Raw genomic sequence first — 14608 nt, forward strand, 5'->3', positions numbered from 1 at the left:
CAAAAAAAAATATAATTTCACTATCGCTTTTTTTAATGAGAAATTTCATTTAGTAATAAGTAAATAATTTGTTCACCAACAAATTTTGATTAAATCATTTCTTTAAAAAGAAAATTATCCATTTAACGGTTTTTAAAACTAAATGAAGTATATATTTTATATTTTATTAAGTATATACATCATAATCCAAATAATAATCTATATTTTAAGTCTAAATTATATTGCAAAAATTAAAGGATTGATTAACACTCTATTAATAAAAGATATCTGTTAATATTAATTAATTTATATTAATTTCAGTCAAAAAAAATGGAACGAGAAAAACCGAGTGAGATTATCATTAATTGATTACACTACATTAGCATGCCTCTGACCTAAAACCACTATGCCTGTCTAATTATTCTTACTTTAATTGATCTGGCACCGGTTCAAAAGACACATGCTTATTTATTTTCATTAAACATTGACCTTTATAATAATTTTTATGAAGGATCCCATTTAAAATGATATAAAACAGAACACAGTTGAGGATACAGTTATTTATGAGTAATGATTTGCATTCAGAGAACTCAGAATCTTAAATTGTTACGCTCACTGTAATTAAATTCACGAATTCAAACTGGAAGTGGAATGTAATTTAAGTTTATATTATTTTTCATCAAATATGAAAAATATTTTAACAATAATCTATGGTGCGTTTCAGATGTACTATTAAATAACAGAATTTAATGTAAGGGTACTTATAAATTTATTTAATATAAAAAAAACCTTATTTTTCTATTACAGTTCATGTTTTCTCTTTAATTTAATAGAATTTATATTACCATATTTCAATATATATATATATATATTACTTGGTGGGGGTTAAGACCCCTTGACCCCCGGGACTCAGGTTGACCCAGACAAGTCCCGGGGCTGACCTAGAGGATCCTCCGCGAAGAGTTCACCTCGGTCACAAACTCCTTTGTCTAACCTTAGGGTTTGTTTGCCTTTGGACCCTCGCAATGCTCGTTATCCTCTTTGTTGTGAGAATAATACTGATAAATAACAGTTAAAGTACTTAGGCTTTACAGAAACATGAAAAAGAAACTAAATTACAAACTACAGAATAGTACAGAATCATATAGAATAGTTCGGAAAGTTGTTGTACACTGGAAGTATGGAAGTGCAATGACGAAATTTTCTTAATTATTACTTTCTATTTTTATTCAGTTCTTTTCTAGAAAAGAATATTACGATAACTGGAATAATTTCGAGAGATAAATATTACAATTTAAAAAACAAAACTGCCAAAAAAACAAAAATTGCTCTTTAATATTGAATAATTAGTAATCTAGCATAATTATAGAGCGTGTTGGCGATTATCGGTTCAACCGCTGAGCTACTACGGTGAAACTAACATACATACACAATAAATACTTTTTGGCAGTCGTGTAAAAACACTAGTAAGACAACAACTTCACACGAATGAGATTCGAAGTTTCCGAATCGTTCAAACTGAAGCATTGAGATGTGAGTTATTCAAAAGCGACTCATTCATCTGCAAGAAATTTTCACTTTTTTTAAAATTTATTTTTAAAAAAATGTATATATATATATATATATATATAAACACATACTTATTTATGTAGCCTATGACACTCCCGTTATTGTAAGGATACCAACGCGGGGTCAGACATCTAAATCGGTTCAGCCGTTGAGCAACTACAGTAGAACAAACATGCGTACACCATAATACATACACTCCTTTTTCGGCAGTGGTATAAAAAATAAAAAATGGGATTATTAGATAATATTTGGAAATAAGATTTTGGCACTACTAAGCGGAAGAATGGAGGGCGCCGGGCGGCAACACACAGCTCCCTCCACGACTCTCTCCCGCTAGAAGCAGTCCGTTGTCAATCAATTTACAGATTATTTAATTTAATTTCTAAGCGTAGATTATTTTTATTTATATTTTATATTTGTATTTTTATTTATATATTAATTTTATTAATAAAGGAAAGGGATTATTACATAGTATTTAGCAGTGAAAAGAACATGCCTACATGATCGAACATAATGCTCGTCAAAAATCATGATTTTTTTTTCTTAAATGTTTATAAATAAATAAATAACAACACCAATAATAATTATTAAAAAAAAAATTAATAAATTTTATTACAGTAATTCATTCATTCAATATCGTAGCAGTTCTTAATACACAACTATTTTCGATACTGAAAATACTATCGATTATCCATGTATATGATATTTCGTGTATTTAATCGTATATGATATTTTTCTTTTTGATCTTGTAGTTACAATAAGCTATACATATATACATATTTATGTAGCCTATGACACTCCCCGTAACATAAGGATTCCAACGCGAGGTCATACATCTAAATCGGTTCGGCCGTTGAGCTGCTACGGTGGAACAAATATGCATACACGCATGCATACATACATACAGCCTAAAAACATAACACTCCTTTTTGAGCAGTTGTGTAATAGTAGGTGTTAAAAATGAATTCATCCAACATCAGTATAATACTGCACTCGTTTCAGACTATTTTCAATCACTTTAACCAGCTAATGTACTGGAATGTCTCATACCTCTACCGAGGTTATTGAGGTTTTTAGTTCTTCAATCGTGCTTGGTCGGTAGCGACACTCTGCTTGTTTCGCTGCCCCTATAGAAAGGAATCTGGGGGAGTCAGATTAAGTGATTGTGCAGGCCACAAACCCCTCGAAATGATTCGTTCACCAAATGCATTTCGTAAAAATGTCATTGATCTTATTAGCTGTGTGAGTTGTGGTGCCATCTTGGTGGAACCAATCGTGATTGATTTCCACTTCTGTTAAATACTAATAAAGTTTGTTAAAACAGCATAATAACGATTACTCTTAATTGTATTTTCAAACAAGACTGTACCCTCAATGCGCGTTCTACTCGCACCGACCCGACTCTCAGTTTTCGTTTCGTGTAAAATAGATAGTTCGTAAAAATCACGGGGATTAGTTGTCGACCACAGTCGTGTATTTTGTGAATTTATATACTTTACCGTACAAAACCATGCTTCATGTGTAAAAAAGTAATTCCATAGTTCGGTCAGTAAAACGCTTAACCATTGACAGTAATTTAGTCTTTTAGCATGATCTGTAGGTTTCAGTTCTTAAACAACGTTACTTTGTAGGGGGAAAATTTCAGTTCTTTTCTAAGAACAGTTCTAAAGCTTTATGTGCGGTAGCAAATCCTATATCTTGCTGCTGTGCTAGCTTACGCATTGACTTTCAGCCATAGCATTCGAAATATCAAGCAGCTTTTGTTTGTTTAGTTTAGGTGGTCTTCCACTTCGACCAGCGTCTTCAACAGAGCCTGTTGTCCAACAATTTTAGATAAGCGTTCGAACTGTATTGTGGGGAGAAACAGGAGTATTTTCAAACTTTTCAAAAAACGTGTGCGTCACTAAATCAGTATACATGTCACCTTCACCAAAGACGTCTTCAACGAGAAAAATCCTTTCCTCTACTGAAAGATCTATTATGTTTCTCGCAATTATTGATTCTGATAAACGATTCAAAACGAGACGATACGAAGTACGTTCAATCACAACTGAACAACTGACGTCTTGGCTTAATACTAAGCAACGCCCAACAAACCCACATGGTAACCAACCTAAGGCCGAAAGAACAGAATGCAGCACATAATAATTCTACAGCATATTGCACAGCGACCTTCCGAATGCAGTGTAGTGACTATGATGATCAAAATACATAGATTTCTGACGAAAATTCCACAACCTATTTCAGTTGCCATGGTGATAGAAATATAATAATGAATTAGACGTATTAATTTTTTTTCCTTAATGAATATCTTTCATTCACAACTTCACCCACAAGGGAGATAGGGCCACAATCTATGGCTTAAAATCTTTCCTGAGATAACACGAATGTATCCTGCAAATGCTCACCCTGAATCACTACATGAGACCTCTTTTACATGTCATACATATCATCATTCTCATCTCATTAAGTCATTGAATTACATATACAAAACATCTCTATCGCGTTTTTTAAATAAAAATTTTTCCGGTTTTATTATTTTTACCCTAAAATTAATGAAGAAGAATAAAAAGTATCAGGAATAGAAACAAGTATTACTTTTTATATTTTACTTTAAGAAATAACTACGGAACTGTTTGGTTATTTTATTTTTAAAATTATAAGAAAATACTTGTGCAAAGCAGAGAGAGAGAGAGGGTGAGAGAGAGATTGAGTAAGAAAGAACAATGTTTTTCACATTCTGCATGGGTCTACAATATTTTTTCTAAAACAACTATAAACAAATTATCAGTTATTACATTTAAATAAAATGGTAGCATATACATAGAGATGCTCTATTTAGATTTACATTATATGTATACAAAGAAGAAAAATAACTGTACGCCATACTATTGAAACTGGAGTGTTTTTTTATATACGTCAGAATAGGAAGGGGAATGAACCGGTAGATTATATCTTAGCATAAAATAACTCTGTTTTTTATTGTCAGACAGTACAATACGATTTTTTTTTTAAATTGTAACTTCTCTCACTCATTTTTCAGAATTAAAAGGATAGTATTTTTTATTTCGGCTTGAATTCGTGTGTTATCGGTTTGCTATGCATTAGGTTCAATTAACTGCACTACTAGTATCAGATTGGTCTGACTATCCACCAGCTGCCTCCATATAATGGAATTATCTGTTGTAAGACAATAATTTTCTAAAAAATTACGATTTCTATGCGTATTTTTTTCTATGCTTGGCTGTTGGTAGCTCTATCTTTGGTAGAATTTTTATAAATATCTATTACTTTTCTTTGACGCAGTAAAAAATAACTACCTAAATCATAATCAGTTTTTATTATTATTTTTTTTATACAAAATAACCAGAACTTACTGAAAATTAAATTAAATTTATCATAAATTTTTCGTTAAAATGTTAATTTAACCACAAATTTAAAACAAGAACGATCCTCAATATTCAGCTAGTACCAAAATAAAATCGCGTTACAACTAATTTAAATATATCCAAGTAGTTTAATTGAAGATACGTTGTACTGTATCTCTACATCCGCTAGCGACTACACTTTCGATCTTTCAATTTCAATCACATTTTCCGGCATTGAATAAAATAAAAAAAAAGGCTTCTAAAATTATTTTTTAGCAATGATTGTAAATTTACCTAATCCCGATAAATATTTTAAAACCATTTTTGGGTTATTTTTAATTCGATTCTTTTAAGGGGTGCGAAGGTATACGGCGCCGTGGCTCTACCACCACAGCCACTGCCACCGTTACTGTTTGTTGACTGGCTGCACCTGCCTCCGGTTACTTGCCTAATAAACTGTTACCAGATATATGCCTAGTTTAATACTGGTGGACGAACATGTTAGCAACTCAGATGTGAGCTGACTCACAGCATACGTACGCACTGATACACCATCACAACCGCCGCGCAGTTCCCCATAGCGACGCTGCGGCCCCGCCACTCTCAGGCTCCAATAAAAGAGCGTGCACGAGGGTGGATTTTCAATTCATCGTCGATTACCACCTGGAGAAGACAAAGAAGAAGAAGATGGAAGAAGACAGAAAAAGTTCTCTGGCCGCCGCAACGTGGGACGTCCCGGCGAATGCCAACATCCCCGCCGAAGCAGCAGGCCTGGCCAGCCCGCTGAGGGAGCCGCTGGATGCGGACGCTACCTTCCCGCTCCAGCTCCAGCTTGCCGGGCTTCAATCGCCCTGGCCGGCGGACTCAGCAGCAGTAGCCGGTCCAGCGTGGGATCGCTCGGAGAGAACCGCCTCGGCCGTGCTGGCGAAGGACGACCGACGCCGACTTGACACTACGGGGCTCTGAGAGCCACCACTGCCACGCTGTAGTGCTGTAATGGGGACCCAACTGCCGCTGAGGGGAAGCTCGGTCTGACTTCAATGGACAAGCCGCAACTGGCTGACTTCGCCGAAGACAAGCTTCCGGGCCCAACAGCTCTTTTCAGAGCTAACGCAAAAAACTGCCCTTTTCAGGGCCACCACACGGTTATGAATTACGATCCGTCGAAGCCATTCGATGACAACAGCACTTCTCTGGGCTACCATAAGGTTAGTAATTACAACGAGCTGTCGAAGTCAATCGACGACAAAAACAGCATGACTACCAAAAGCCTAGTAAGTGCCACGTGCAGTCGAAGTCATTATGCGACAAAACATAAAATAAAAAGATTAAACGCTACGGGAACGCAAGTAACCATACAGTGTAGGCGATGCTGCGACGGGGAGCTAGTTTAAATATAATTTAGATAACACTGTGAATATAGTTTACTATTTCTATCGGATCAAGTCAGTATTATCAGTGATCCTTTATTTATGAGGTTGCAGTTGAAAAAAAGATAAAATTTTAACTATGAAATTAAGTTCTTAATAAAATTTTTTTTTAAACCGTTATTTAACAGTAGAACGTACTTTTTATCAAGATTCATTCAAGCTTACAGAGATATTCTTTCTTTAAATGGCGGAAATAATATTGGGCACTTTTCACCATAATTTCTGTACCGAAGAGTGTAAATGAGATGTAAGATTTTTAAATATGGCATCTAGAAATGATAAACGATTCTTTGACACAAATAATTATTTACAAACAAGAAAAATATCTTCTTTTAGAAAGTAAATACTCAGAAATAATACATTAAGTATTCACAAGAAAACTATCAGTAGAATTTACTAAATTACCATACTTTAATTCAATCAAAACACAAATTCCCATTGAAAAAAAACCTTTACATTTCATTTTTATTCATTCTTGTATCAAAAACAGAGGATAATTTATTATTAAAAATATATATATATTTATTTGGTGACTTGTTATTTATAAAAAAAGGAATAATTTTTTAAACATTAAATTTTCTCTATATTAATAATCACAAAAAACCATTCAAGATAAATCGCATAAATAACTAGCTAATCATTATTATTTGTTTATTATTTAGTTAACATTTATGATAAATAAAATTTAAAAAATGGATTAAAGTATGAACAGCTTAATTATATATAATATATTATTTATGATTAAAAAGCTTTTAGAATAAAAAGCTTGATAAAATTAATATTTTTCTTTGGCAATATTATTATATGTATAATGCATATTATATCATATATATAAAAGTGTATAATATAAACATTCTTTTAAATATTCAATTTGCATATTTTATTTAATGTTGTATAAATAAACCAAAATCTAATTTTTAAGTCATTAATATGTTTTATGTGTTTTATTTATTCTAAAATATCATGATTAGTAATAGCTAAGTGGAATAACAAATTCCGTATATTTATGATTAATGTACATTATGATAAAGTCAAATAATAATTTTTGATATGATATGATTTATATTAGGCCTAGTTAAAATAGTTTTGTTAATTAATATTTATAACAAAGTTTTTAACGCCTTCCGTCATTTACGTTTATATAATACATAGTTTAAACCCTTTCTGCGGTAAAGATTGAAAATCATAACTTTCATTCTCATAAATCCCATTTACTAATGTATTTTTATCCTTAAAATTTAATTTTTATACAATGAAAATATTTTTAAAAATTCATATAGATGAATATGTTAAAATTCTTATAACAGTTATTAATACGGAAATAAATTTTTCAGCCAAAGCCAAGATAAAATGTTATTTGAAGTAACGAAAGTGACTGTACATTTGAATAGTTTAAAGTAAAATTTTATTTATTTTTTTTTAATCTATGTACCATCTATTTGATAGAAATTGAAAACTATCTTACTTTGATATAACTTCAAAAATAAACAAATATATATATGTTATATTACAGTAAAATCCTGACTCATTGCATTCCACAGGCCACGTGTGCTTCATATCATTCAATACTAAGGTCTCCATGGCGCGAGTGGGTAGCGCCTCGGCCTTTCATCCGGAAGTCCCGGGTTCGAATCCCTTTCAGGCATGGCATTATCACACACGCTACAAATCATTTATCTCATCCTCTAAAGCAATACCTAACGGTAGACCCAAAGTTAAAAAAATAAAATACTAAAAAATCCAAGGTTCGGTTGAGATCTGTGAGTATAGATGTGTTGTTTTTGCTCTGTCTTTGGATGACGCCCACTGTGTCTTCGTTTTCATGTTTTTTGTTATTCGTTGTTTCGTTTGTTTATAGATAGAAAAATTTTAATATTTTTTGTATCAGCTGTTTCAAGCAGGCAACTTTTTAGAAATAAATTCCCTCACGCTATGTTGTTTTATAAATGTTTTGAACTTCAAATTTTCTTTATACTTAAAGACTTCTCTTTTTTTGTGTTTTACGGATAGTCTTGTTAATCGGATACTTGGTTGATTGAATTAATTTGAATCATTGACTGATTTAAATTAACCAAATGATTTCGTTTATTTATATTTTGTTGGACTATGGCTGAAGAATATCAGCCCGGAGATATCCCCGCGGAGACTTTTACACCGATTGGCGGGAGGCCTTGCCGGGTTATCGTCTATGAATTTGAATTAGAGAGTTGTAAAAGTGACAGTCTTGTGGAAATGGCGGTCGAGGAGATCAGGCTTGCGGAACGGGTACTGAGCATACCTCGAGAAGGAAAGAAGGGAGAGGCATCGATCCGGCGGCGGTAGAGGGCTGCGGGTGTGCGGGTTTCAGTATTTGGAGGAGATATTGGTGCCAAACCATTTGAGGAGGATGTTCAGCCTCCTGCAGCTAGCTCTCGTACTGTTGTGCGTGTTAAACCGAAGTTTTTGAAGACGACCGGCCGGGAAACGACGACTGCATCTTTCTTCCCCGGCTACAGAGGAGAAAAAGAAATCAAAGGCGGGCAGTAGGAGTTCCTTCTCCTCATGGGAGGAGACCTGGATCTGAATCGGAAGTATGTCTCCCGATGAAAAAAGGAGAGCTCAAGGAGGTGCGGGTGATGAGTGGTGTGACTTCTGAGCCTGGCAAGCGGAACTGGTGTCTAACTAATAATACGCTATTCTTCTCTGCTACGTTAGGCAGCTTAGTTCTCTAGTTAACCAAACTGTAGATACGAATTCAGAGATTAGATATTGTTTCCATAATATAGATGGTATTCCTCGGAAGGTGGGACTATTCCGAGACATGTTGGAGGACATCTGAGGAGCCAAAGAGGGCACGGTCGACTCAGTTAGAAGTAGTGGATAAAGCTACGCAAACTTATTTAATTATTTCTGATTTGGCCACTCAAACGTTGGATGTGCAGAAGGCACATCCGACGTGCCTTCTTCCGCACATCTGGGCAGATGTTCGGAAGGCACTGAAGAGTTGGGTAGTTGACAGCGAATTACCCCGGCTGAAACTCCAGAGATGACCCAAGGAGGTATTTACGTCCACTGCGGTACTGGTAATGGAGCTGATGACCTTGTGTGAGTGGTCAACCTAGCACAAGAAGCAGATTATTGGGCCACCTCAGCGTTTTTGGAGGAGATGCCCTGGGCGGGCCCGATGATTCGATCGGGCTCACTGCGTGCTGATCAGATTGTTGCTGGCAATACCCGTGCGATGGATTTGGCCGGTGTCAGTAGACGTAGGTGGACTGAATTATTTGGAGTTAGTGGACACATCTAAGGGTGAGGAACTTTGGTCAATCGCTTGATGGAATCATCTCGGTTGGTGCTGGGTGAGAATGCCAATGCCTGTTTCTGTGGGACTCACGGGAGGGTGGGACTTCATTTGAATCAAGTGACTGAGTATGTGGCTCGGAGGTGCTCTTTTAAGCTCCGGGCGCAAACAGATATGTCATCACTGGGTACCACAGTGGGTAGGGTCTCGATGAAGAAACCGACAGACGGCAGGCCGCACGTATGCGGATCTCCTTTGCGCTGTAAAGGATTCCATGTCGCCGAACGAAGCAGATATACTCTCCACGCGTGAGGTCAGGGGAGGATCTTCAGATTAGAGTTACAGACACTGGAGATGTTGCTGAGCAGCTACGCCGGCAAAAGTTGGACAAGGTGGACGGACGGCACGACAGTTACGTCCGGTTCGACGTGTTCACTTCCTCATACAGGACGTAGACGCTCTTACCTCTGAGGTGGATTTAGTGCATGATATCCGTAAGACGGCTGGAGACTCAGTGATGATAAATGTCCTCTCCCTGCGGCCCTCATTTGAGGATACAAAATCGCCAACGGTGGCGGTTCCGCCTCTACTCACGGACAACTTGCTAAAGGACGGCAGCATCCGCATCGGGTGAGTGTCTTGCCGTGATATTGCATGTGATATCAATTTCGATTCCAATGGTTAATGAAGGAAACTAAATAAAAATCATTTTGAGATGTTAATGAATATAATTTCTTCGATCAACCTATCGTTAACGACGTGCAACGGACTACGAGAGTAAGAGAATATTATTCGTCGGAGTCCACATCGAATTCAGCAGTTGACAGTAGTCTGGGTAGCAAGCTGATCGATTCTATCTTAGAACAGCAGCGACGTAGAAGAAAGCAAATCTTTATAAAGTTTTTCAGTCAACAGAATTAATAAATATAATTCCAATCAACTAACCGCTCATCGATGGCACGACCAATCGACGACGGAAACAATGTACGAAGGCAACCCAATCATTGAAGGTAACCCGATCAGCATCTACATAATGTTAAAAGTAGGACTGTAAATAAAAAAAATTTAAGTAAAATATATAAAAAATATTTTTATAATTTTTTGTGTAATATATACAATTTGTTGTAGTATATTAATATAATATGAAAAAATGGCAGTACCAGTGTTAAAAAAAGAATTTTTAGACATATTACCAGAATTTACAGGTGATCCGTTAATATATCATTTCATTATTTTATGTGATAAATTAGTAGCAAAATTTTATGTCGCCAACAATCCACACGACTTGTAAAATTATTTGTTTTCTACAATTATTTCTTAAATAAAATAACCTGTTAGAATTAGCAATAGGATCAAATTCTTATAAATGGAAAGATGTTAGACAAGTATTATTGAATGTATATCTCAACAAAAGAAATTGTTTCACATTAAATTTAGAATTAGCTGAATTAAAACAGGAGAATAGTGAAACTCTTTATAATTATTATGAACGCAGACAAAAATTATTTAACATGAAAATAGCATATTTTACAAATAAAGAGGCAGTAATTGCAAATGTTTTAATTGAATATGTAAAAATGTTAGGGTTAAGAGTATTATTAAGAGGCTTACTCGAACAAATAGGATCACTAATGCGAACAAAAAACCGCAATTCTTTAGAAAAAGCACTAAGCATGTTAACTAATAATGATTTTCAGTTTAAAATGAATAAGTATAATTTTAATAACAATAATAATAGCAGTCGAATTGTAAATACATATACTAATGCTACTATATCTTCTCTTTATAAAAAAATAAGCATGGTACGTTGGTTTAATGTATGTGCTCACGGTTTATTTTGAATGAGACGCCAACTAGCGGAAAAAATGAACTACCATTAATTACCATCTTGCGGAAAAAAGTTGAACTAACAACTGAATAATAAATTGTATTGTGTATTATAAACAATACGTTTTACATAAAAATTTTATTATGCATATTTTTTTTACATTTTCTTTAAAAAAAACGATTGCAGAGATAATTTTTTTGATATTTTATTTAAATAAGTAAGTACAGAATAAATAAACTTACTGTTTATAGTACACAATACAATTTGTTATAAGGTTGTAAGTTCATTTTTTTTTCATAATTTTTCTCCATTTTGATTTTTTAATGGTATTGTAATGTTTTTATTATTTAATGAAAATATTATTTATCAACGATATAAAATGAATAGAACTGCTCTAACATTTGCCTGGACGCATCAGGAGAAACCAAACTAAAACCTGGATAAGACAACACCGTAAAATACTTAATCCTCCATGTATCATAAAATGGTAAGAAAAATGCATTAATTCGAAAACTGCAATAATTCGAGACGTAATTGATTTGCTGGGACGGGCAATGGCTTAAAACACTTGGGTAATCGAGTCACGCCTAACAGAGGTCTCACCCAAAATTTTTCCTGAACTCCGAGTCGACATATGAGCAAACATTGGTTCTCCCTACATTATGACATTGTAAGAAAAACGCTGAAATTCTGGCCGCGAACAGACCCCAAATAAACTATTGTTTCACTTTTTTACCATCAGAGATTACTACTGATGCTATAAATTAAATATCGATATTTGTATATAACTAAAATACATAAATGGTTAAGCAATATGTAAACGATAACGAATCTAATTGCTTTATTAAAATTTCTTAACCTACACAGTTATTGATTTTCTAAAAAAAAATAAAAAAATTTGAAATCCTGATATTCAAGTTATAATGACTATATTACCAAATAAACTAAATATAATTATTTTATCTATGCACTGATAGCATACTGTTACCTTAACATCCATGACTATATCATTTTCAGTAACCTGAACTAATGAATAGAGTTAAAAAGGTCTTCTTTTGTTATTATCTTCATTTCAATTTTAATAAAAATATATTTAAACTAAAAAATTAAATTAAATTAAAAATTAAAAATGAATTCTAATTAAAACATGATGAGATTTTTGTTAACTAAGATTAAAGCTAGTGTAAAATAATTTCAAACTGAGCTTATTTTAAGTTATTCGTAAAATGCATTCATACTACCAACTAAATAAATGAATTTTCTTTTCTTTTATCAACAGAATCAGTAGAAAACTATATTCACTGATTTAAAAATACATACCTGTTTTTATATACGGATCACATATAGCACGGCTTGTTATGTCCCAGTATAATAAGAATCATGAAAAAAATTCTTAAATTATTGATCCCCACATTGGTTTTCAAAATTTAAGTTTTTAAGAATGATTTTAACAGAAAAAACTTAAATTTTTTTTTAAGGTTGAAAACAAATCAACAAGAAGTAGTTAATTAAAATATCTTTCTACAAAAACAGGTATTTTCCAAAATCCAAATTTTTTGAATCGACGGAAAAATAAAACCATTAAGAAGGAATAAAAATGTTAAGATTTCTTTTTTTATTAGTGCAATAAAATGGTATTTTATTAAAAAAAATAACACCAATATTCAGTTCATAATAACGGGTGCTGAAAAATCAAATTTACTTTCAAAAAACAAAACTATGACTGGGACCTCCTATACCTCAAACAGTTTGCATGGGTCATATGGTCTTAAGAAAGTCGGATTATGTAAAATAAAAAAAAATTAACGTATTCGTTTCTGTAAGAAACTGCATTATATCAATTCAATCGTAGAAATATTTTTATAAAACAATTTTAATCACCTGGTCCTTGTAGTACTTCATGCACAGCATTACAGCATTATTTCCAGGAATCAGTTTTTTCTCACATCAGATAAAATCTTTATTAATATTTAGTAGAACGTTTATTCCAAACTTTGATCAAATTGGGCTTTAATTTTCAAGGTAATATTTACACAAATTACTGACCAGTTTGTGGACACGATCAGAAACACACACGTTACCAAACTAAATTGTATTCAGGAATACTAAAAATTAGATTTCATTTTATACAAAAGTATTGTACAAACAATAAGCTTTTGTTGTAATTAGGTTTTTTTTATGTTTAATGATTTTCATTTCAATAGAAGGTAAATGGAATTTTATTTAACCCCAGTTTATTTCATTTCAAATTTGTTTCACAAAAAATAAGCTAGTTTGATAGAACTGAAAATTAAAAAAAAAATTCTCTTATCAATTTACAATATAAAAGGTAGTTATTGAAATTGGATGGTTCAGAGGTAGATGACAGTTTACAATCAGGGTTTGTTTTTTACGCTCTATTAATTTAAACAATAGCTTTATACTTCAATGATAATAAACTAACATGGAATTCGTTTTGAATAGTCTGTTACAAAATGGTTTAAAGTAAATACATATAGTTTTAATTCAAACGATTTTATTTTTGTGAATTTGTTTATATGGTATGGTTTATGTGGTATATTCTCATAACTTCATTTGACTACATGCATCTTAGATGAGAATTAAGTTTCAATATGTGGTATAATATTCTGTTGCAGGCATCTGTTGTTTATAATCCAATTGTATACGGACTCTCACACCCTCACTTTAGAGCTTCTCTAAGACAGTATTTAGCTGGAGGCAGTCCAGAAAGTATCGCTAGAGTTCCGAGTAGTTTGAGAATGACTAATAACCGACATCAAGCTCATTTCCGATGTTTTCCTTTGCGACAAGGGTCTACAAAGCATTACCACAGTGAACCAGAGCAAAGGCAAGTAACCATTGTGATTTAACTCATTCATTAGATATTAGTATTATTATATATAATAATTTTATTACTATTAAATTTAAAATAAAATTTTAATGAAGAATAAAAGTAAATTAAATATTAAAAAAAGTAATTTTTCTACGTTTTTCCACTAATAAATCTATCGTGTCTTGAAAACTCATAACATTTTTATTTATTTATTTTTTATTGTGACCTCTACATGAAAGCGCTATGCGCATATTTCTTCAAAGAATGTGGGATGTATGAAATGACAGCTGAAAAAATGCCAAACTATTTTATGGACTGTAT

At 33.1% G+C, this 14608-nt stretch overlaps 1 protein-coding gene across 1 annotated transcript in view; it reads left to right on the forward strand.

Moving 5' to 3' along the window:
- The window catches only part of LOC142321208 (rhodopsin, GQ-coupled-like), a 302038-nt gene extending 287714 nt beyond the window's left edge, over positions 1-14324 (forward strand). The window contains exon 7 of the mRNA XM_075359205.1: positions 14091-14324. Within this exon, the coding sequence (XP_075215320.1) occupies positions 14091-14324 (234 nt within the window). The remainder of the gene's footprint in view (positions 1-14090) is intronic.
- The last annotated feature ends 284 nt before the right edge of the window (positions 14325-14608 follow it).

Source organism: Lycorma delicatula, chromosome 3, assembly GCF_047948215.1.
Source record: "Lycorma delicatula isolate Av1 chromosome 3, ASM4794821v1, whole genome shotgun sequence".
Taxonomy (NCBI): Eukaryota; Metazoa; Arthropoda; class Insecta; order Hemiptera; family Fulgoridae; genus Lycorma; species Lycorma delicatula.